This window comes from Kwoniella shivajii, chromosome 5 (genome assembly GCF_035658355.1).
Source record: "Kwoniella shivajii chromosome 5, complete sequence".
Classification (NCBI taxonomy): Eukaryota; Fungi; Basidiomycota; class Tremellomycetes; order Tremellales; family Cryptococcaceae; genus Kwoniella; species Kwoniella shivajii.
In genome coordinates, this window is record NC_085912.1 from 1,293,938 (window position 1) to 1,318,553 (window position 24,616).

The window sequence follows — 24,616 nt, forward strand, 5'->3', positions numbered from 1 at the left end:
ACGTTTCGGGATTCCAAGAGGAATATAAGTATACAAGGAATATCTCGTTATATGTGGACAGGACAACAGAGAAGGAGGTTGTATCTTCCCTTGGCATACTGCGTCTTAAACCAATCGACATTCATGACAAATCGATATTGACGACACCTGATCTCAACCACAAACTCGTCGCTGACCTGATCTTATCGACACGACTTCAGGTTCATCCGGAGCACAGACCTTTCCTCGCCCAAAGGTATCGGTACCTTCCTCCTTCTCCTGACCTGCGCGACGGTCTCAAAAGGGTTTCCAGATATCACTTCTTCCACAATGTATACTTCTACTTATCCTCCTTCGGCATCACCTTATGCTTCACCACCTCAACCACCTCATGACCCTTATCGCTCTTCACCTATATCTGTGAATCCCAAACAACCATACAACACAGCGTTCTCTCCACCACCTCAGATACCAAATGCATTCTCGCCAGTGAACGGTCCAATGTCATCAAGTCAGTCTCAGCGCTATCAACAATACCCAAATCCTCAGCCTCAACAATACGCCAGAGGACCACCAAATAGATATGCTTCTCCTGCTCAAGTTCCAGGATATCCAAATGGAGCAGGACCTGGACCTGGATATGCCCAACAAGCACCGTCACCACATCTCCCTCAACGTCATAAAGGAACGTTGGCCCCGGGACAGATTGTCAAAATTGGTGAGATAGCAGTAAGGATAGAAAGGTATCTGTCAGAAGGTGGATATGCGCATGTGTACTTGACATCGTCAGAAAAACCTGTTTATCCCCCAAATAAGGGCAGTGAGAAAAAGGGAAGATGGGGTGAAAAAGGATATACAGAACATTGTCTTAAGAGAATTGCTTTTGAAGATGATAACGTCTGGATAGATGTCAAAAAGGAGATAGAAGTAATGGTAAGCTTTCAATCAGTTACGCCGCTCGTCTCACATAGCTTATAGATTTGTCGCAGAAATCATTACCGCCTAATCCCCATCTCATTCAGTATCTCGGTTCCACTCATTCTCGTTTACCGACTGGAGGACATGAGGTCTTCATATTGATGGAATACTGTTCGGGTAAGCTCAGATGTCATTCTCTTGAAACTAAAAGTCCGCAGCTGACAAACCCATCAGGCGGCGGTATCATCGATTTACTAAATAAGAGATTAAGGGATAGACTAAAGGAGATTGAGATCTTGAATATTTTCACCGATGTTTGTGAGGTATGTCGCGGTTTTCCTTTTTAGTTTGGATCAAAAGCTGACTAAACGAATAAGGCCGTTGCAGCAATGCATCATCTTTCTAGGCCCCTTCTGCATCGAGATCTAAAGGTGAGTTATGCACCAGCGCCTACTCATCGTTCCGTACTGATTGATAAAATAGATCGAGAATGTCTTATCTCAACCACTCTCAACGTCTCCATCTCCCCAACGTCCGAGCCCACTGATGTTCAAGCTGTGTGATTTTGGATCGACAACCTTCCCAGCTGACAAACCTCCTCAGTCGAAAGTTGAAGCAGATGCCCTGGCTATGGATCTGAATAAGAATACTACTCTACAGTATAGAAGTCCGGAAATGGTAGAACCGATGTTAGGTCTACCAGTAGGATTACCGAGTGGTGAGCTAATCCTCCTTTCGCTAAAGGTGAATCAGCTAACGTAGCATCAGACGTTTGGGCTCTGGGATGTTTACTATACAAACTCTGTTACTACACTACCCCATTTGAAGAGCATGGTCCGCTAGCGATAGTAAACGCTAAATACTCGTTTCCACCCGTACCGGCATATTCGCCTCGAATACAGCATCTGATTGGTAAGCTTTTCTTTTCATCCAAAGAACGTAATTGATATACCTATACAGCTTCAATGTTGGTGGAACAACCTGTACGCCGACCAACGGTCTTCGAAATCTTAAAGGTCGCACATGAGATGAGCGGTACAAAACCAGAAATCGACTATGTGAGCAAATTTTCCTTTTGAGTTATAGCGGTCTCTAATGCAGATGACGTTCAGCCTATACCGTCTCGATCTCTCAATGCTCCTGCACAACAACGTCAACCCACACGGTCGCAAGCACCATCTTCAAATCTCCTTGATTTCACAGGCTCCTCATCTCCTACCGATAAGACTCCTGTTATGCAGCCAACTCTCGCGTCAACGGTACAACCCCAAAGACGAGGTCGCCCGTCAAGAGAGCCAAGTCAGAAGCAAGTCTTGCAGACTTCCACGCCAACCGCAATGCCCCCTCCTCCTGCGCAGCCCCAAGCAATAACATCTTCGACCTCGCAATCACATCCTCCAAAGATGCAAGTTACTGGTGAAGCCCCTTCATCCCTTTCCAAAGGTTCTTCGCCAGGCTTGGACGCATTTGGAATGCCTTCTCTACCTGCTTCTTTGTCGCAGAAATCTGGGAATCGAGGATTTGGGGATTCCTTCGCCGCACCCAAACCTGCTGCTCTCACTGGAGGATCACGCTTCGGTGCTAATCTCCCTCGTCCTCCATCCGGTTTCGGTGATTCTTTCGGGTCCTCCAAGTCACCCTCGTTACCTTCAAGATCACCTACTATATCTTCACTAAATCGAGCCCCCTCTTCGTCCTCCAAACAATCAGTACCACAGCAATCATCACCTGCGATTTCTGCTAATAGACCGAAATCACCCAAAACATCGAAACCATCGTCAGGACATAAAAGCGATCTAAGTTTCGAAACTCGATTCCCATCCATCGAAACTCTCGATAGTGATGCCTTCTCTCCTCCACCTACTGAAGCACAGGGACCTGAGAGGTTAATCTCACCCGTCTCCATGCCATCACCGACTGTTCGCCCTACATTCCGCGCGAAACAATCTGTAATGGGTAATATGACTGGTGGTGACCTAAAATCTCCAACTACGACTACCGCTCCGATCAACAGTGGTCCACCTCAACCTCGGTCTACTAATGTTACGGGAACTGCATTCAAAACAGTCAAATCACCTTCATCACCAAACCAGAAGACTGATTACTTCGGGGCAATCAGTAATTCTTCAAACCTACCTAAATCTCCACAAGCTGTCCCCCATATATCTGAAGCCAAATCGCCTATTCCCCAAGACTTGATGGGTGATGAGGATTCCAGTTTGTTGGGATTACCCTCAATCCAACCTGGACGATCTACCACTCCATCATCGGCAAGTGGAAATTTATCGGCCATCCCACTTATCTCTCCTGGATTTGCCAATATTCAAGCACAACCATCACCTGGGATATCGGCCAAAGTTGCTCCTACAACAGGTCATCATAGATCTCTACTACCGAATATTGACTCGACCAAACCTACAAGTAATTTCAACTCGGCCGAATGGTCTCCTCTAGAAAGAATGAAATCCGGTTCTACTCCATCTACCGCTGCGGAAGAGAGAAAGGTTGAAATTGAATTAGATTCGAGTGATGAAGAAGTTGTGCCTGAGAGCGCCTCTGGAATGAGCAGAAGACCCATCTCTCCAGAAAAGTTCTCTTCACCTCAGAAGGTTTCTCAGAGAGCTTCGGTATTCGGTGGTGTTCCCCATAAGTCGGCGACTACCGACTCTGCGAGGCCATCAACAGGATCGCAGAGAGGTGTATCAGGAGAACGATCACGTCCTCAATCGATGTTCATCACTCCTTCTTCATCGTCTTCCAACAAACCTCACAATTCTCCCTCGACCGTTTCTGAAGAGCCGTTAGGTCTGCCTAAAGATGCATCGAGACCCAGTCATACGAGAAAAGGATCAATTACAGATATGGTGTCAAGATATGAGAACCTTAAACCGCCTTCTTCAGTGAAACCCACAAGTACAAGTATTGACCAGCATGCTAATGGTAACGACAGCAATGGTGTAGGAAGAAAGCCATCTGTAGCAAACAAACCCCCAGCATTGAGAAAACCGTCTCAAGGCGAAACGCCAAACGTTACCTCGCCTGCTGACCTCGCTAAACCTAAAATTGCGGTCAAGCCTAAACCGAATATAATAGCTCCTAAACCTATCAGACATTCGGAAGCTCCCATTGCTGAAGGTTTCTCGAAATCCTCATCAGGTCGTTCGTTCCCTATAACGAAACCTAAACCTTCGTCCATGAACACCAATAACTCGATACCAGCGGATACGGATCACAGTGAATCAGCTACGACGCCGAAAAGTGGCAAGAATAGTCCGGAGAAACAGCAACCTGTTAATTTGTTGATACAAAGGTGGAACCAAGGTCAAGTGAATAATAATTCTACTGCTAAAGGTTCACCTAAGAAGGGCGGTTATATTTAAACATGCATAGGAAAGATTAGATGAGTGATGTCGTGAGCGAACGTATATTCTGATCGGCTTGACGTCAACCGGCATAACGGACCAAACATGTATCTGCTAGAATCAATCAGAGGAATATCTAAAATGCATGGAAATTGTATGACAATTCAAAGAAAGATCGTGTACGAAGACGTAAGATACACGAGATCACCTCGAGTAGCACGTTGATGCGATGTTTCGCGAATTTCTAGAACAGTTATAACGACCAATCATGTATATCCTGTTCTTCTTGTTCTACTATAGCTTCATCAGCATCATAGTCCCAAACTTCTCTATCATCAGCGAAGACTTTCCAATCCCTTTCTTCCCAACCTCCAGGTGCGATATCATTTAAACCCATTTCGAAATTTTTCCATCTCCACATTTCACATCTTTCCGTCCACGTCCAAACCAATTTAGTCTTTTTGATATCTTCTTTTTCTGATTCCTTGGAATTTGGATCAACAGGTTTGGAGTTTGTTGATTCTAATGCTTTGAAAGCTTTTGCTATATCATCCATGTTTAAGACTTGTTTCTTCTTGTCAGCTTCAGCATCCACGGGAGCAGGTTTCGGTCCTGGAACGATAACATTCTCGTTATCGTGTTTATCGTCCTTTCCTGCTTTGTCGTCACTTTTACCTTGTGCATCAACGGGAACCACGATTATGGCTTTGTCATCTCCCGGATTTGGCTCGGCCCGGACAATAGCTTCTCCATCAATCAACTTGACATTGCTGACTGGTGTACCTGGAGTTGGAGTTTCATTTGGACTTTCGTTCATGAAAAGACCCTCGCGTTTGAGTTTAGTGTGCAGCCTGAGCCTCTTTTCATCCTCAACATCAAGCGGCTTGCCATCTACATCTTGGTGATCGTTTTTATCACCCTTTTCCTTTGATCCTTCTTCGTGATCCTCCTTTTTGTTGTCCACTTCACCATTCTGTTTGTCTTTATCGTTTTGACTGTCTTTGTCATCTTGCTTCTTCTCCTTCTCAGCCTTTTCCTTTGCTGCTTTTTCCTTCTTTTCTCTTTCTTTTCTCTCTCGGTAGTCTTTCTCCCGTTGAGCTCTTACCATCTCACCAAATACTCTATCGTGTCCTGAAGTGACTAAGACTTCAAATTGACCAGCTTTCTCTTCGGGTTTAAAGTTGATGTACATATCTGTTCTCAAAAGGAAGTAGTTGTGTGACAGAATAAGATATGCACATGGTGCTTCTGACCAATGTCTGACAGGCTTCTACGTATGGTTTACAAGTGATTAGCACTGTCTAATTGTAAGATACGATTCATGGGCAATACTTACTTCGACATTGTAGGTACACTGCACACCGACCGAACTCAAGATTTCTTCCAAACCTTTTTTGGTCCATTCGACATCTTCTTCGTTTTTCTTGTCCTCATCTGGCTTTTTGTCTTGAACTACTTTGTCACCTTTGTCCTCATCGCCTTCAGTTGCCCTTCGTATATCCAATAAATGCTTTTTAGCTGGTTCTTGAGTCCAATCGAATTTAGACCAAAATGCATCAACTGGGATCTATGGAACCCGTTGAGTGACATCAGCACCTCAATCACCACTTGATACAATACAGTTCTGTACTCGCCTCATGATTATTGATGTCAGCTAAGACATTCCATAATTTCAATAGGATACCTTCAGCAGTAGTAGGTAATTGTTCCACTTGATTTCTCTTTTTGTTATTTTCTATTTCTCTTTCAAGGTCTTTTTCCCATTCACCAGTTAATCTCTTTAACGCTTCTCTTTCACTTTTTTCTTTCCATTGTTCGACTAACCAACCATCCTTGGTAACGTCTACGTAGATCACTTCGTTTCCTACTGCTTTGGCGTATTTGTGATAAGCTCCTCTTGGATCAGTACGAATTGGTGGATAAGGTTTAGCTGGATGCAAATCGAGTCTAGTACGAAGTGGTCTTAACGGTGCAGGAGCCAAAAGTCTGATTGGCTCAAGTGGCGCAGATGGTTCGTCAGGCTCAGGAGTGATATCTTTGATGCTCTTACTCTTTGATTGATCAATTACACTCTTGGTATCAACATGTAATTCCGGCGGCTCAATAGGTTTACGTACGTTGGGCGCGGGGACATCAGCTTTCGCCTCTCCCTTGTCGATCACCTCAGGCCTTTCCTGCTGGACTCCAAGTCCAGCTTCAGGTTCATTTTGAACTGCACCGGGAGCAGGTGTAGGAGGTTCAGGTATCATTGATCCAGGAGTGGCAGGTGTAGAAGGTTCTTTCAGTTCGACTTCTGCTTTGGGAGACTCGTCGTTCTTCCCTTCTTCAGCTGGGACTGGCTTAACATCATCACCCTTCACTCCATCTGGCTTTTTGTTAGCGTCATCTTGAGGCTCAACATTCTCATCTGCTTTAACTTTGGCATATTTCTCTTTCTCTTTCTCTTTCTCTTTCTCTTTCTCTTTCTCTTTCTCTTTCTCTTTCTCCTTCTCTTTCTCTTTCTCCTTCTCTTTCTCCTTCTCTTGAGCTTTCTCCTTTCCGGTAGGTCTAGGCTTGGGTGGAGGAGCAGGATGGACAGCTGTTGCTAAAGGGGCAGGAACGAAATACCTGTGTAATGACATGATGCTTCGTACGTATATGAGGTTCTATTTACGCGAAAGTGACTATAAGTGGTCAGAGTAATTGTGTTTAGGTTATTGAAAGACGTTTTGACACAGTGATACTGAAATGTCACTCACGTCCAGTTCAGAATAAGGGCGTTATCGTATACAAGGCTCTCGAGATGGTAAGATTTGTGTCTCACTTTATTCAATTTAAAAGATATGTAAACGGACAACCAAACACAAGATTCGAGAGTCAAAATCGACTCGAAATTCCGTCTACCTTCACAGTACGCTGTAATAGGTCAACAAGAAACTCCGTACTTGACGTATAATGTTGGAATGATACAAAAGAAACGACCGATTGTGACGCCGTATTGCAATGTGATCAAAGGAAAGTCTCTCCTTCAACAAACAAAGGATATACTGCACATAAAGGTCAGTTGTAGTTGGAAGAGAACAAAGGGTGAGTTTTCTCGTTTTTATACGAATTTATACAGTAAGTAAGACGGGTTTACCGGGAGTCAAGGGGGGATGAAAGGATCCTGAGTGATATGAGAGAGGTGAAAGGAATGTGGGGTCTAGGTTTTGGGAGGACGAGTTATCGATTGAGCATTATTGACGATGACAAGCACCAAACCAAAATGACTAAATCTGACTTTCTCCATGGTGACCTCGCCACAAGTAGGTCTACTAGGTATGAACCATTACAGACATGGCCCAAATATTGAGCGACTTTCTTGTCACCAGAAATAGTTGTTCATTGACTTCAGCAGTTTTCACTATCTGAGGGTAAACTGAGTGAAGCTAAAGTCGTACGGTAGACAGTATTTCTCACCTCAACACGATCATAGGAATTCAGCCTCGAATGACAGAAAAAAGACGTGTCAGTACGAATACTGAACAGTATATCATAATCCCCGAATACAGCGCACCGGAGCAACTTCAAGATTCTTAAGTTGCATGTTTTCTAGGTTTGTTTTTGTTCAGCAATGCAGAATTGACGCTATCAGTACCAGCGACAGAGCAATAAGCTCTCTCGACATTACATGTTTAAGAAGATTGTAGCCATGTCGATATGCTTGTGTCGATACAGTGTCGAGTAGTGTGAAAAGCGCGAAGCGTACTTTCTCGCTCCGTGCGCAATCTCAGTTATTCAAAGGAGAATTATACTTTATGTTCTGACCCTCTTGAGATCCATGTAAAAGCTTTCTCGATCCTCACCAGAGCTGTAGGTCATCGGTTCTAGAATGTCGAGTTGGGGTTAAGAGACTCGTACGACGATTATCTACTTCAACCCTCCCCCACTTTGCACTATCGTTCCGGTGGATCATCCATATCGTGATACCCCTCCTTTCGCATAGTAGCACCCTTCTGTCCTGTAAAATCGCCTAACTCCTTCTTTCGCATCAATATCGCTTTGGCGAGATCACTATCACAAGCTATCCATCACGAGGTATGATCAGTTTCATCAGGTCAGATCCTGATTCAATGAATATGAGCGATGAAGTTGTGAAACGCTACTCGTTAAGAACACGCCATGTTCACAAAAGAAATTAGGGGGTTCCAATTCGGGGTGTGTGATGACTCATCACAGCTCCTTGTTATACCCACGCTCTCGGATCATAAATGCCCGATCAATGATCATTTGTTGCATCTAATTGATTGATTGATTTTGATTGATAACATCTCGAAGTGGGGAAAATGCATTGTGTTCACAACCCATGATGGAGATTTAAGGCATGATAATCTTGATGATAATCCCCTTGTTATCTTTTACCTGAGTGCGAGGGAAAAATGTGAATACGCACGTCCCGCTGATAAGGGTCCAAAAGTGATAAACAGACTCCGTGAATAGCAAGACTGCGTACTTGAATGGTCAATACTTGATCAGAACTGAAATGGAAAGTAGATATTGGCAACTGTATATGCTTTGTTCTGACATCCCTTCTTTTCGCTGGAACCTCTACGATTCCACTGTCCACGATATCTAGACAGAAAAATATCAATTACTTCTTTTCCCCAGATTCGCTACTGTAAGTTTAGCGCGTTTATCTTAAAGGACCCAATACATGTGATCCCTCCTCCTGTGATATATGATGATTTTGATTGCACAAAACCAGAAGCGCAGCTGTATATCTTCACGCTCAGAACGTTCAACGTCAACCCGAACAACGTAGCGAAAGGAGATCTTTGACCGGTAGTAGCAAACCTCCTTTCGACGCCCTATCTCCAAGTAAAAGTAAAAAAGGCCAGATTTACCCATATGTGTAGACTTCGAATGAGAAGAGAAGCACGGTCCGTGTAGCGTAGCACGATCATCGCAAGGGATGAATTTCGGTGGGGAAAGTGATTAACAGATCAGAAGAATGTTTTTTTCTTTTTCTTTTGGATAACAGAATGCTTCGCGATTCTCACCTCCTTTCCGTACAAAAGTATATTCAGTGATGTATCAGTATCAATCGATGTGTGAATGCTTTCTCTTCCCCACTCCCAAGAATAGAGTTGCCAGAGCGTCAATTAAGATGAATCTGTCAGTAATAAAGTCCCAACATGTTAGCAGAACAAAGAAACAAACAAAGGAAAAATGATGTTGCGATTTGATGGTAGCTAATGAAGAATTAGATCATACCCTGCAATCAGCTACCCCACTCGACATCATAGAGCGAACCATCATCGTCACCAACCCTGTCCCCATCATCAAGAACATCACCATCACGGTCATTGTGAATAATTAGGGTGGGGAAGGAAAAATGGGATAGAATAGTCACCTTCCTTTCCCTGCCACTTTTTTTCCTCTTTCCTCAAAATCTCGACCCCTATGTTTCTTCGTTCTTCCTTGTCCTTCTCATAGCCCCTTCGTCTTCGTGCGATACCTGCAAGACGGCTATACATATCTGTGGGTTTGACTTGTGTTCACCTCCGATGAGATGACTGGCTGATACCATTGTCGTTGCAGTCAACCCGTGCGGCTCGTTAGTAAGTACTCTATTCACAGCATCCCCTGACACAGTCGAGAAGGCTCATTGATTTGTCTATTTGATCAAAGGTATTGATTCTTGATACCCCTCTGCGTACCTTCTCGTAAGTATAGGCTCTTTCTTTCATACCACCACTTCACGTTATTATCAAAATAATCTTCCTTAGTGTTAAGCTCCTATTCAGTACTCATGCGGAAGCTGATTAAACTTTCTTCTTAGACTTTATCTACGGTGACTAATTGTCTCACAATCCTAGAGTGATCACTTCAAGATGATCACGTTCCCATTCAAATCGCCCACTTTTATACCCGAGTTGATTCCAAATGAGTCAATCGATTGCGCCTCTGATACATTCCAGCTGTATTCAATGGAAGACAACCGAGTTTATTCCGTACAGATCTTTCCATTCAATCCTCAATTAAACTACAATCCGTATCGTGAGTTACTCACTTTCATTTAAGATCTTTCTTGTCATCTTTATAAATTTACCTCATTTTTATTTTCTATTTTGATTTGGGTTGGTTTATGTTAAATCCGGCCAAGCCTTTTTGTTTATTATTATTATTATTTTGTCATAACTTTAAATTCTATTCATCTTACCCTTGATGAAATAACCCATGAGAAAGGTTATTCTAGGCATATCGTAATACATCGTGAAGTGTTCATGCTTTTCCGGCACGGTAAACCGGAATGACGAGAAGGGAAGAACAGACGGTGGCGTTCTTACTTCATCTATCATTTTTTCTTTTTCTTTTTCTTTTTTCCTTATTTTATATTTGAACCTGAAAAGGGGAAAAAGCCCATGACGAATTTTACCTTTCTTTTTCCTTCCGCATTGACCTGGTTCAAGCCAGTCTATTCACAACACAGCTGGTCAACGGTAACAGTTAACATATACTCCTCTTGATCTCCCACATGAACTTTTATCCTTTTTCACGTGTGAAAGAATCGTGGCGGGCGATGAACGACTTGTTGACATTTTTTACAATTCGTTTACAAGCGTGGTTTTGAGGGTGCGGATGACATGTTGGTTGGGATGGATAGAATGATTTTCTCGGTGACTATCAAGTACCGCACACCCGCCTTCTTCTCGCCGATCCCTCCTCTTTCTTGATGACTACCTATTCATATCTCCGTCAGGATCTGATTGATTTTCGACCAAATTTGCTCGCGCCTTTCTTTGTGCTTTTTACTTTTCTGATATTTCCATGTCTCTCTTTTCTTCGATGTCTTGATTTCTCATTTCTTATCATCTTCTTTCATCATCATTGCTTTTCTCTTACACTCTTGTTCGACATTATTACCTCTTGACAAAAATTCACCTCGAGAATCTCTTTTTCGATCTTGTTGACCGGATCAAGCATTCCTATATAACCGTCCTTGTGAGTATGTGTACGGTGGAGATACCCCTTTTTTCCCTGATTATTCTCTTCTGCATGATTTTGATTCCCTTATTTTTTACCACATCCGGGTCCCTTTGCCGTGTTGCGAAATTCTCCGTTTCCGATCATTGACATAATCAGAAAAAAGAGAGGAAAATCATAAATTCATGATTTTCACTACTTTTCCATTTCTACATGACTGATCATATGCTTAAGGGGCTTTTCCCTCTTCCCTGTTTCCTCAATCTTCATGTCCCCTCATATGCAAATGCTTCCCCTGTTCTGTTCCCACATTCATCCGCCGATCTTGGGCGTAATAGAGGCGTCAAGAGGCGCTTTCAATTGGAAGATTCTTAGATTACACTTGTATTCCCTCTTGCGCTCTTTAGCTTAATTGTTTAAACGTAACTCTATCATCACATCCCTGTTCTGGGAAAAGTAGAGGCGTTCCTGCTCTCGTCCTTGTGCCGGCGATCGTGATGATGCACTCCCGGAAACTTTGATCTATCTTTCAATCTTCTTCCAAATAGAAAGAATAGTCACTACGCATTCATCTTCATTCTTCTTTCTTCGTGTCGATCATCTTGACTTGATATCTTCATTCTATTATACCAATCTTTCGTCTCACATTTACTTGAATATACCATTGTACCTACTATTACCCTCTACAACATCGCTATCAATCACAGGGAGAACTCTTTCGCTAACATAGTTGCATTCAATCCAACCCACTCATAATCAATTGGCGACACCTGCCCTGGTTTGTCTTACTCTCTATCGGCTGTCTCGGATCTAATCTTGGCTGGAATACGCCTCGCCCATTGTCTTTCCATCATCTTCTGTTGCCGCATTATAATCTATCTGCAGGTAAGTTTTGGTCTAGCGTTGTTTTTTTTGGCTCTCTTCCTTTTGGCCATGCACAAAAATTCGATTCGTCATTCGTCATTCGGCACTGGGAAGTACGTATGGTTGATCAAGTTGACTGACTCGATTGAATGAAAAAATCACCATTTCTCTTTCACATCACTTAGACATGTATCACTCTTCAACAGCGACTCACTATAATCCGGTGAATCAACCCAGATTATATCACCCTCCTACACCGAATTCTGCATCATACCGAGCTCCCTATATTCCTAGAACAACAATGGACTCATTCGGCATGCCTCCTTCTCCAACAGCATCATCCTCATTCTCTTCTCATGACCCAAATCCCATTCCAACCAGTGTCAGCAACAGTCACACCGCGGCATACAATACCAACAATCCTACTGCAGGATCTTCTTTTTATCCATCAAAGTCTTACATGTCTCCTCAAATCACTCATCAGTTTGACAACCTCTCAACTAGCACTCCAGGTCTCATGCCTCTGGCTGGTCCTTCCACCAATCATAGATCCATCAACGTTCTCGGATGGGGGCCGAGAGAAGGTGCTCAAGGGACACAAGTTGTGATCAAAGCAGACGTTGATCTTCCTTCCACTACACCGCCTCCCAACTCGAATGGAAATTCACCAAATCCATCTCCACAATCAAAATCCACTAGAGCTCTTCGAGTTGTCTTCAATAGCCATCCGGTTCACACAGCTGTATCAACTCTAGATCAATCAGATGATTCCTCGAATGGCCAACTGTACTCACTGGTGGCGACAGTACCCAGCTTCACTACTGCGACGACTGGTTATGGTAATAGAGTACCCGTCACAGTGGAAGTTTTATCAGGAGAACATGCCATAACTGCTTCGGCGCCAGTAGGAGACTTTGCTTATACCAATGCAGCATCAAGAGGTGAATTGTATTCTTACGAGTAGAAGAGTTACGCTCACGTCATCCCAGGTAATCCACTTAAACGAGGAGGAGACAACCTCGAGTCTGCTCGACCTTCACCTCATCAAGTACATCGTCGAGTTATGTCCACTAATTCTGCGACATATTCGACTCCGGAAATTCAGCAGTACGCGACTATGCCTTCAACATATCACCCAAGTCCTTCGGGAAGATGTGAGTTTCATTTCTTTTGGGCGATTAATTGTTTAGTAGCTCATTGTTCTGTTAGCCGTTTCCGACTCTGTAGCTTCTTGGCAACAAAGCCCGTACACTGCAACCGGAAACTCTGTACAAGCTGCACCTCATCCAGCTCCTCCACCTTATACTCCTGGACTCCAACCTAGCCTCATGCGATCAACGCAACTGGGTCCTGGTATTCCAGCACCCGCTCCATATGTCAACTCTGGTCACAAAGCAGCGTTAGAGATGTCAGGAGATTTGATGACGATGTCAAAAGGATGGTGAGTTATGGCATTTTTCTTGCATTGGTGCTTCGGACCTGACGAATAATACCAAAAATATAGGACTCAAGAGGAATGGCATGCACGACGACGTCTCGTCCAGTTCTGGCGTCGACAAGAAGGTACAACGATTCACGCTGCTTTCAAACCTATTTCTCAAGCCGAATATCCTGCTTATCAACAATCTATCATCGTCTCCTGTATCTTCCGAGAGGACAAGAACGCTTGTTACGTCACTTCAGTTGATGCCATCTATTTGCTAGAGGCGTTGGTAGGTACTCGATTTACGGTAGAGGAGAAAAACAGGATCAGGAGGAACTTAGAAGGTTTCAGACCCATAACAATCTCAAAAAGCAAACCTGGAAATGAGGATTTCTTTAGGTTGATCATGAACTTCCCCAATCCTCGACCAAGAAACATAGAGAAAGATGTAAAGGTGTTCCCTTGGGAGATCTTGTCTCAAGCCTTGAAGAAAATCATAGGAAAATACGTGAGTGGCGATCTGATACTTTCTCTCTGTGTTGGAAGCCTTACTCATACCCTGTACACCGTTGGTAGTCTGCGAGCTTTCCTTACCCATCAAGCCCTATGCCGCCTCCTCCACCACCCCAGTCATATCCTTCGTCCACGAATTATGGTATCCCTGGTCCGCTCCAACCAATGTTACCATCACCAATGCCTGAAGACGATTACGTCAAACACGATTATAGTGCCTCGATATCTACTGGACCACCTACAGGTTCTACTTCGGCACCTAATCTCACCTCTCACTCGAGTTCTGACTCCTCAAACTATGCTCACTCAGCTTATCCAAACCCTCATACACCATCTCAACATCCCAACTCGCCAACAGCTTATCGTACGAGCTCCAACACTGCTACAACACCTCATGGCACGGATGAGAAGGCCAACTCATATCTCAATCTGTCACCATATGGTCAACCAGGAGGACAATGGATCAATTCCGGAGATCCTCACGATACTCCCAACGGCTCCCGATCTTACGTCCTACCAGGGAATATGGTTTATCCTGATCAACCTCATCATTTACCTCATGTTCACCAAACCGTTTCTAGACAACCGAACCCTAATGATTTGAGAATCAATTTCCCAGGTCTATCTGGTTAGAGATGGGTTAGAGGTTGGAGTACGAGACCCGCTCTGAAGCAAGTGAGAATGATAGAATCGAGACGGATATATAATTACGTGTCTTTCCTATTCAAGCTATCACCAAGAATTACACCAAAATCAAAAGTATAATGTTACTATTCTAGAAGATTACTCATCATTTTATTTCCTGCATACACGTTTATTCAATCATACATCATAACCACCAGTTGTAAATTATCACTCGCATTATTTCTCTCTTTCCATTCCAATTCATTTCACTATTAAATCATAACTACCTTTTTACCTTCGTTTCCTTCTTGATTGGTGATAAATGGAATGGACGATTTTCAACCTTTCATCAACCCTTTTAACAAATACATTTGCAACCATACACCATACACCATACGCTTCGATTTACTTGTTGTTATATTACTTTATATTTTTGCGTCACATGTTCATATCAGACAGAGAGTGGTGGAAGCGAAACTCGTTGTAGAAGAGAGAAAGAAGCAGGGGTGTGAATGATTTATATACATATGAATAGATCATCACATCTCTTATGCAGCTGTTTCATGTGATTGACCCAGGACAGGTAATTCAGAACAGATTACTGAAATGTACGATGCCGTTGATAGCCTTGAACATTTTATCATAATCTCTGTAAATATTTTTGTAGATAACGTCACGTCGATCTTAACATTCAGGTACCGAAATAAGTCGACTAAAACGCGTTCCATTTTAATCTTAGTGAATGAAGTTAACGCGTTCTCTTTTGGGATTTCTCTCTCTTTCTGCTTCTCCTTTCATAGTCACTTTTACGTCCATCCGCTCATTCACATGAGCCCCCTACCCCCAGATTACTTTGTGCGTCTTGATTCTCTCCTGGGTTTGTGCTATCGGGGTTGATATTAGGATGGTAATGATGAAACGCGATAACGTGGTGTAGGGTATTCTTCCTTTTTCGCACTTGCGGATTAGTTCGGTTCATACTCTTTTTTTTAGATCCATTGCGGATTCCAAAGTAGATTATGTACATTTCGACTGATATGCACGAGTATACGCGTATCATCTTTTTGTATGGATCATGCATCGTATAACTTTGATATTCTATAAGAGAAACTTGCGAGAACGCTTTACTAATTCTTGAAGTTTTGTTTTATCTTTAGTTGTGAGATTGTTCAGTATACACAAACAACTGTTTCGTTTCCTTTTTTTTACTGTGTCTTAGTATCATTGACTTTTCAAGAAATCGTCAGAGCAGGTCTCACCTTTTATTTTCATCTTCCTTGAACAAATAAAGAAAAACGAAACATTCATTCCTTTATAAATCACTTTCGTTTATATCGTTCCTTGCTCTTCCTGTAAAATCAGGATCATCATCATCAAATCACATATCATATCACATATCACATCCGAATAACATAGTTCATACGGACACGAAAAATGATCTTCAACCTAGAAACTGTCATTGCGCTGAGCGCATTGGTCGCTCTTGGAGATGCGAGAACTTTGGGTGATAGAGCTGGAGGTAAAATTGGAGATGTCTTAGCAGGAGGTTATGGTGAGTTCGGGAATTCTCTCAAGGTGTTCATTGTTTGCCAGTTAGAAAGAGGACAACGATCAATGGATCATCAAATCTAAAATCAAAAGAATACCATCAGATCATGAAGTCGTTTCACCAACTTCATATTCTCCATCACCATGAAAGGAAGATGCAAACAGCTAATAAAGTATAATTCAATTCGCAGTGAACAACATAACTGTCCAAGCTGATAATGTCGTTCAATGTTCTCAAGCTACTATAAGCTGGACTGGTACCACCGTAAGTCGTAGTACTCTTCACCAACCCTCTCTCAATCTGACTCGGACATTCAACGACAATTCACCAATCCTTTAATCTATCCCTTCACGATCATTCTTACTGATTGTCGCTAACATCGTACACTCGAAACGTTATAGGGCTCAGTATCGTTATCGATTGGTCAAGGAGGGTACTATGTAGGATCCACTCCAATCCAAAATATAGATTCAATCTCTTCTGGTTCATACGACTGGGAAGTCGATCAACCTTCAGGAGAAGATTTGATTTTTCAAGTAACGGATTCATCAGGTCAAACTGGTTATATCCAAAACATCAAAGTTGGTGGTAGTACAGATAACTCCTGTTTATCCCAAGATGATTCGACTTCCACTTCAACCTCTTCATCTTCCTCTTCACCTGCTGCCGCGTCAGCTTCGCCATCGGCTTCTTCTGCGAATGATCAAGATCAAACTTCGACTGCTGGTGCAAATGGAGTTGGGGTAGGATCAGAATCAAGTATCGTAAACACTTCATCTGGTAAGTTTATATCTATTATTCTAACAGTCACGAGCAGATTGACTGATGACTTGCACTCGATAGGTGGTGGAGCATCATCTACATCTGCTGTACCTTCTTCGACATCAAAGTCAAAGTCTACCAAATCGAAAACGTATGTGCCATTCCATTCCTATTTTCATAGCATCTCGATCGCAAAGAATTAATCGCTTTATCCCAAAATAATAGGTCATCATCTAAATTTTCTTCTTCCACCTTCTTATCCACTTCAACTTCTAGCGCTGTAGGTACAGCATCTGCATCTGCATCTGCTCCGACACTAGTCTCCGCTGCCGCTGCCGCGACTGCGTCTTCGTCCACATCAAGTTCAAACAATGCTCCTTTAGCAGCTGCTTCAGGTGGAAGTTCAACTAGTTCAGCTTCAGCTATGACCAAACTCAACTCCGCATTGGGATCAGCTTTGGTCGGCGCGTTGGTAGTAGGAGGAGGATTGATTCTTTAGATCAAAAATACCCATTCAGTGCTTGATTGATCTCGTGCAGGACATGTAGATAGATGACTTAGGATGTAAATATTGGATTGCGATCATCATATAGCTTAGTGACTCGTGTTAGATACATGATGTTGTTAGGATCGAATAGACGGGTCGTGTTAGCGGTTGAATCGTCACCCGGCTGAACTTGTTCCTACTAATTGTGAGAATGATCAACGAAAACTTTTGATCTGAGAATTCATTCATAGCAACAACGATACAAAGATGCATAGGGGGTTTGAATATACAGATGAAAAGATGAATGATGTTCTCATTGAGAGAATCTGGTTGACAGTTTTGACGATTTGATGAGGGCGCAGAAAGAATCATCTAGATTGATAGTCCGTGAAAATGTAAAAGAAGAAGAGTTGCTGAGCCGCCTAAACCAATATCCTCATTGCACCTAATCCACCAGCGATGACAACAGTTATCAGAGAAAACGGAGACAAATTCGGTAGAGCAGATTTAGATCCAGCTGAAGCTGCTTGAGAGGATGTCGCGGACTATTTAAACGTAACATGTGATATCATGTGTCAGCGTGTGTTTTGTAATTCAAGCAATGATGAGTATAAATACATGACATTCCACCAAATCGGGAGGAATCGTAGTCATCACGAATGATTTGATGCGGATTGGATCATGAACATGTATGAAAACCCAAACTCAGCCCGAAAGAAAAAACACTCACAGTTTGTGCAGCACTTGTCCCTGAAACACTACCAGTCGCACTCCTAGTAGTAGTATTATAATTTGTCAAACCGGAATGAGAACTTGATTCAGAAGCCGATTCAGAAGCTGAAGGTGCGGCTGAAGGTTGAGCGTTTGGATCAGCGGATGTAGCTTCCGCGTTTGCAGCTGTAGCTGAAGTTAAATCGTTCGCAGCTGGTGTTGAACCTGATTCGACCGCTGTAAGACTATTTTTTTTTTTAAATAAAAAAAATTGTTAAATACAACAACGTTGATCAGCATTGGTGTTTCCTCTGTTCTGTCTTTTCGATTTTAAAAGGTGAAACTTGACTCGACTCGACTTACCTAGGCCCACCATCTTGCTCTTGACCACCTGATCCATCATAAGTGTAAGTCGCAGTGGCTTCAGCAGCAGCAGCAGCAGTAGCATCAGAATCTGTATCTCCATCTTCACTTCCTGTGTCATCTCCTGACGTCGTTAATCCATCTCCTGAAGTGGTAGATCCATCGCCAGAATCACTCGACGCACTCTGTCTAGGATACATAGCTACTACTGCTCTTCTAGAATCAACTCTTGATCCTCTTGCTATGGGGATGAATTTGCCCCCTTCAGCGGGTGAAGGTGAAGATGCTACTAATGTAGATAAAAGAACGAAAGTGATCGAAAATGGAATAGTCAATTTCATTTTGGCGTGTGTGTACGTTGGGTGTTGGGTGTTGGGTGTTGGGTGTTGGGTGTTGGGTGTTGCGGGGTACGATTTGATAAGAGGTTTGATTGTAGAAGAAGAACGTATTATTGATCTGATCAAATTAGAGGAAACAGTGTTCAGGTTTGAGAATTGGTTTACGAGTGGGCTGCTATATGTTATTCGAATTTGAATGAACGTGAGATCTCTTGATGTATGATTTGATTTAGTTTGGATGAACGATCTGAATGTATTAATTAATCAATTGAATTAAGCACTACTCGTATTGTTATCTACTTGTACTGCTTTGGAGACAGTACGAGAGAAAATCAGGCGGGGCGATGCGATCTTTACAGTGAGGCTTATTCAAGTACCGCAATAAGAAAGTTATCTTCCCACCCCCCGGATCATTTTAACCTTTTTTCAGGGTTTAAATCACATATCATAATCAAAGTTTAATTTCCCATTAACCTATTTCTACTCGCGGAATGGCTTTCTATGAAGCATTAGCTTGGCTCTCCTCTCCAAAGTCCGGAATCAGCAATGTACTGCACAAGCATCTCTCCTCAATACCATGATACTCACTGATCGGAACTTGGCTTTACAGGAAAACAACTCGATGAGATGACGTTCAAGTGGATTTCGATCGATTCTACACCCTCTCACTCACCGTGACCATGCGGAATACCTCTCGCGTTTCTTCCAATCAACGTTATGTGCCTGTAACAGATTTCGAAACAACCTAAAATACGTGCACCCCTCGAAACGAAATTCTGGCTAGTCTCTTCCACCAGAAACGTATCTTAACAACATCGCGAGCACTTGTGTCACGACATCGTCATGCCGACTGACACCCATGCATGATCCATAAAAACATTATTCATTCATTTCATCAACATCAAGTTGAGATTCATTTTCCGAAGCATCCAGCAAAGGTATCATCAAATAGGAGAGAAAAATTTGGTATATACAGAAAACGCAAGAAATATTCATAACACTGTTTTTACTTTGTCCGTTTGTTATTCGTTAAGATCATGTCGATTCAGAGTATGTCAACTCGTGACTGCCTGTACTGAATCGAAGAAATCCCCTAGGCAGAGGTGATGTACTATTCCCGACAAGTACAGTGAGCAATTGTAATCATGTCAATGAAAACACGATTGCGACTCACCCATCCACCGAGAGAAGTGATACTTCCATCGGGGTTCATCAAAGCGTTAGCTTGATTGACACCTTGCATGTCTTTCATGACACCTGTAGGAACGATAGACATCGTCAGTGTATTCCCGAATATTAATCGGAAGCGGACTTACCGAAGGGAGAATACCTTTCAACATAAGGTTGGGAGTCAAACCAGGCAGCCATTTGAGTGTGGAAGTTCCAAGCTATGAAACATAGATCCTCCATCAGCACTGGGTCTCCGGCGAAGACGAACACGTTACTGTGACTTACTATCTTGTTCCGAGCATTGAGGACCGTTGTTATAATCTTGACAGGCGTATTCTGTAACCCAGAGGTTGATACCTGTTTGTTGATGGTAGTTTGCGACGTATTCTTGGAATCGTTCAACTGAAGTATCATAGTAATGAATAGGAAGGAAGCTATTCGAGGGAGTCACTACATTAGTGGGAGTCATCAGATGGATGACATGTATATAACTCACTCTGGAGTGCAGTCAGCAGCAGAGTTTCCAGCTGCGACACAAGCTTTTTGGAAATCTTGAACCCAGACTAATCCATCAGGCGCGTTCGTGGGTGCAGCACCACCGAGTCTGATCCCTTTAGATCGAAGAGGGAGGTAATCGTTCATCCAGTACTGGACGGCATCACTGGCCGAAACATCACATTGACCTTTTTGATTAGGTTCCTAGATGTGGTCATATAAGCAGGTGACGTTGAGGTATCTTCGAGACCAGGCATGACTCACGTTGAAGAACAAAGCGTTCTTGACGGTAGATGGCCATTGACCCATTTGAGCCCACCAGTCGCCAACGTGACCTGGACCCCAAAGCATAGGAACGTATTCAAGACCAACTTGGTCACCCGAACCCTAAACTCGTGGTCAGTGAGAAATCTCACCACAGATCTCGGAGGCTGGAAACGAGCGAAGTCACTCACTACGTGGAAAGGAGACCAGGTGTAGTACCAAGCGGTTTTTGATCCAATGTAATTACCAATGTAGTTTAGATCACCTCCTTGAGCCCAATCACCGTTAGGCCATGCAACACCCAATTTCGAGTTGGTGTTGACTGAACCTCCTGAACCGACTGTGACTGGGACACTGGCAGCCGCAGAAGTGGCCGCAGGTGAGGAAGCAGCAGAAGAAGCTTCTACTGGAGAGGGAGAAGGAGAAGGGGAGGCGGAGGCTGAATAAGGTGCGGCAGCATCTACAGCATCCTCGGTAGTAGCAGCTGCACTGGTAGCGGCAGGTGAAGTCGAGGTAGTGGTAGCGAGGGAACCTTGCTGTCCTCTGACTCTACATTTCTTTCCATCTGCTTGTCGTCTGATCAAACCTGTCTTCTTGGATGCGGCACCTCTCCTGGCGACGTTCTCAGAGACTCTTTGTCGTGCAGCTAAATGTCGATGCTGGATGTCTTTAGGTGATCGTGCGGCGGATCCGTGAGCTAAAGCGGTCTGGAGTAGAGGTGAAAATCAAAGGATGTCAGTGGATTTGCCAAGACATTCGAAACATGGCCGTAGTGACGATCAAAGGGAATAAACCCTTGGCGTTTAGTTGTTTACTGCCAAATCGTGAGATGAGGTGTGTGTGTGTGTGGTATGAAGTAGCATGAGGTGAGACCATAAAGCGCGACACAGACTGCTTGAGAGTAACGTCGGTGTTGTGGAGAGCAGGTGGAAGAAGAGGAGAACAGAATGATCACTCACAGGAACCTTTTCGAGACCAGATAAAGCTGCACCGAGTAAAGCGAGAGTAGGAAGCAAATTGAATAGAGTAATCATAGCTGTCATTTTTGATCGTATAATGGGGAGTATGAGTCGGCTAGTTGTTAGGTGAGTTTTCTAGCGTGAGACTTTGGGTATGTTCAACTTCAAGTCGTTTATCTGGTTATTCTAGTAGTTTATTTTATCCGTTGATGGAGGTAGAGAGAAAGGATAGAATTTCTTAATTGGTAGAATCGTAGTTGTGCTCGTAGGGAGTAATGAACGTAGAGTAGTAGATCTGAATCTAGAAAAAGAGAAAGTTGATACGAATAATATAAAAAAGTAAAACAGAGAAAGAACGTTGAATAATATATTTTATGTGTGACGAGAAGTGCAACAAATGCAACAAAGCGTGTACAAAAAGTGATTTCCAAGGAAAAGGGAGGTTTGTGCGTTTATTCGTTATCTGTCTGGAATTGAGTGGATTTGATTACCCTGCGGATCAAAAAACACTCAACAGCGGATTTTCTAGTCACTCGAAATACGTTGTCACTTGATCCCTTCCTTTTTATGTGTTACACCTTAAGGGGGGGGGTTTTAGTCACAAATGAAAAGCATGCATTTACATCATACGTCACACGTCACATGAATACGTACATGCAAGCAAGTACATCGCTTCGTTTCCAATCTCCTTCTCCTGTTTTATCTGAAAGGGAATGTCCAGATGAAATAAATAAATACCTTGGCAAATGCACCGTCTAAACAACAGGATCAACAACAAATGATTTAACATAATGAAAAATCACGCACGCACGGATCCCCTGGTCCCAACAGGGTTAAATCCCCCTCCTTTTTACGCTTAAATCATGAAACCTGAAACGCGTGTTTTCTTGTTTGTGCTTTGTTCACACGTGGTGCTCGGTGCGTGGTTGGAGAATTACCGAATGTGGCTCTGTTACAGTTATGGTCCGTTGCCGAAGTGGGACTCCACAAAAGACACATAAAATATGTCCTATTTTATTTTGGTAGATGAAGTCTAGATGTAACTGTTTCCATCGATTGTTCTAAATAGCTATATAATTCAAATGGGAAATCAACGAAACCGGAGATGAAGAGTCCGTCTCAGTCATCTCAATTCCTATACAAGGTGAAAACGTCACATATTTTAGCTCTCTCAGCTACTATTCAACTTGGTTTACTTGTCTACGCACAACATGTCGATAACCATCCTGAACAATATGGTGGATTAAAATATACAGATGTAGATTGGAGAGTTATAAGTGATGGTGCCAAATTGATTTTCAACCCTGATGAACCTCAAGGTAATATAGCCAGAGGATGGTTGATAGACTTATCAGGATTCAAAATAGGAGAGTGAGTGCTTTCTGTCTAAAATCAAGATCCATACAGCACTGTATTGTACATGCTGATATTGATGATGAAATTTTATAAGCCCGTATGAACGATCAACGTTTCGATATACACCTTTACTACCACTTCTAATATCTCCTACTCTCATTTATCCTTTATTAGGTAGATTGATATTGGTATTTACATCGCTCCTCATTCCTTCCCTCCTACTTTCTTTACCCAATGCAAGACCATCACCGAAATCAATGACGACACCGATAAAATCAACAGTCATACCTCAAACAACGACGACAACCTCAACGACGAGAAGAGATAATTTCTGGTCAACACATCTGATATGGACATTAAATCCATTCGTAATGAATATAACAACTCGTGGATCACCAGAATCGATAATTTGCTTACTTGTCATTCTGACTTTATCAAAATTGAGAAAAGGCGATCTTGTACAAGCTGCTATATGGTTGGGTTTATCAATTAGCTGGAAGATTTATCCAGCAATTTATATCCCTACTATATGGAGCTTCCTGTCTAAAAGACACGGTTGGTTTGGCAAAGGAATTTTCCGATTCGGATTCATCGTTTTATTAACGTTGATTTCGACTAATGGATTACTGTGGTCTATGTAAGTCTGTATTTCTCTTTATTCTCTATCCTTTATCCGATTAAGCTCCTCGTACAGATCAAAAGCTAATGTCGGATTCTATCCAGATGGGGTGAACCATTCTTGGAACATACATATTTATATCATTTAAAACGATTAGATCACAGACATAATTTCTCACCTTATTTCTATCCAATCTATTTGTCTCTATTTCCCACATCCACCAATTCGTCAATACCTACTATGATAGAAAGAGTCTTAAGACATCCCCTCACTTCTTTCTTACCTCAAAATACATTAGTCCTTTTATCTGGATTCATATTAGAACCTATAACAGGAATAGAATTTACAATGTTTATCCAAACTACTATTTTCATCGTATTCAATAAAGTCTGTACATCTCAAGTGAGTTTTGTCTCATCCCTTACATTCCGAACATACACGGAAATTCATCCTCAATCATTGAGGTTCGCTCGTTCTGTCGATGATGACGCCGAATGGGATGTTTCGGCTAACACGTTACTGTTTTCCAGTATTTCATGTGGTTCTTACCCCTCATACCACCCATAATACCTCAATTGCACTTGGCCAAATCGAAGACGATAATCCTCATACTACTATGGGTTGTGGGTCAAGCGCTATGGTTGAGTATAGGATATAATCTTGAATTCATGGCTAAACAGGTTTATCTATATCTCTGGATGTCAGGGTTAGTACTGTTCGGAATAAGTGTTTGGGTTATCGGAGAGATCTTAGATGGTTTTACCTAACGGTATAAAACGAAAGTAGCATAATATTGGGCATGTATGAACAAGCCACTGTTAAATCTGAGACTACAGCTGAATTTGTCAATGACGTGTACTAAAGGACCAAGGCAGGGGCGATCTCGACTAACATGTTTGGCGCCGAGGTCACTAG

The 24,616-nt window shown here is 42.6% G+C and overlaps 7 protein-coding genes across 7 annotated transcripts; 4 read left to right on the forward strand and 3 right to left on the reverse strand.

The window, feature by feature from the left end:
• Positions 1 to 309: 309 nt before the first annotated feature.
• IL334_004221 (uncharacterized protein) lies at positions 310 to 4,277 on the forward strand (the record flags this gene model as incomplete). The annotated part of the gene is made up of 8 exons (XM_062935943.1): positions 310 to 912; positions 969 to 1,074; positions 1,132 to 1,220; positions 1,275 to 1,328; positions 1,381 to 1,615; positions 1,666 to 1,809; positions 1,858 to 1,955; positions 2,010 to 4,277. 8 exons carry the CDS (start codon positions 310 to 312, stop codon positions 4,275 to 4,277), a joined length of 3,597 nt encoding a protein of 1,198 aa, XP_062791994.1.
• Positions 4,278 to 4,512: 235 nt separating this feature from the next.
• Positions 4,513 to 6,880, reverse strand: IL334_004222 (uncharacterized protein; the record flags this gene model as incomplete). The annotated part of the gene is made up of 3 exons (XM_062935944.1): positions 4,513 to 5,529; positions 5,596 to 5,826; positions 5,894 to 6,880. The coding sequence occupies 3 exons, from the start codon at positions 6,878 to 6,880 to the stop codon at positions 4,513 to 4,515; spliced, it is 2,235 nt and encodes a 744-aa protein (XP_062791995.1).
• Positions 6,881 to 12,255: 5,375 nt separating this feature from the next.
• Positions 12,256 to 14,637, forward strand: IL334_004223 (uncharacterized protein; the record flags this gene model as incomplete). The annotated part of the gene is made up of 5 exons (XM_062935945.1): positions 12,256 to 13,009; positions 13,058 to 13,222; positions 13,278 to 13,509; positions 13,573 to 13,999; positions 14,068 to 14,637. The coding sequence occupies 5 exons, from the start codon at positions 12,256 to 12,258 to the stop codon at positions 14,635 to 14,637; spliced, it is 2,148 nt and encodes a 715-aa protein (XP_062791996.1).
• A 1,425-nt stretch (positions 14,638 to 16,062) lies between these two features.
• IL334_004224 (uncharacterized protein) lies at positions 16,063 to 17,438 on the forward strand (the record flags this gene model as incomplete). Its single annotated transcript, XM_062935946.1, has 5 exons — positions 16,063 to 16,180; positions 16,368 to 16,441; positions 16,579 to 16,957; positions 17,021 to 17,090; positions 17,165 to 17,438. 5 exons carry the CDS (start codon positions 16,063 to 16,065, stop codon positions 17,436 to 17,438), a joined length of 915 nt encoding a protein of 304 aa, XP_062791997.1.
• A 410-nt stretch (positions 17,439 to 17,848) lies between these two features.
• IL334_004225 (uncharacterized protein) lies at positions 17,849 to 18,841 on the reverse strand (the record flags this gene model as incomplete). The annotated part of the gene is made up of 3 exons (XM_062935947.1): positions 17,849 to 17,971; positions 18,157 to 18,382; positions 18,501 to 18,841. 3 exons carry the CDS (start codon positions 18,839 to 18,841, stop codon positions 17,849 to 17,851), a joined length of 690 nt encoding a protein of 229 aa, XP_062791998.1.
• Positions 18,842 to 19,931: 1,090 nt separating this feature from the next.
• On the reverse strand, positions 19,932 to 21,810 carry IL334_004226 (uncharacterized protein; the record flags this gene model as incomplete). The annotated part of the gene is made up of 8 exons (XM_062935948.1): positions 19,932 to 19,949; positions 20,013 to 20,095; positions 20,155 to 20,226; positions 20,294 to 20,442; positions 20,505 to 20,707; positions 20,768 to 20,890; positions 20,959 to 21,474; positions 21,727 to 21,810. 8 exons carry the CDS (start codon positions 21,808 to 21,810, stop codon positions 19,932 to 19,934), a joined length of 1,248 nt encoding a protein of 415 aa, XP_062791999.1.
• A 1,021-nt stretch (positions 21,811 to 22,831) lies between these two features.
• Positions 22,832 to 24,468, forward strand: IL334_004227 (uncharacterized protein; the record flags this gene model as incomplete). The annotated part of the gene is made up of 4 exons (XM_062935949.1): positions 22,832 to 23,097; positions 23,177 to 23,719; positions 23,806 to 24,103; positions 24,232 to 24,468. The coding sequence occupies 4 exons, from the start codon at positions 22,832 to 22,834 to the stop codon at positions 24,466 to 24,468; spliced, it is 1,344 nt and encodes a 447-aa protein (XP_062792000.1).
• Between the last annotated feature and the right edge of the window lie 148 nt (positions 24,469 to 24,616).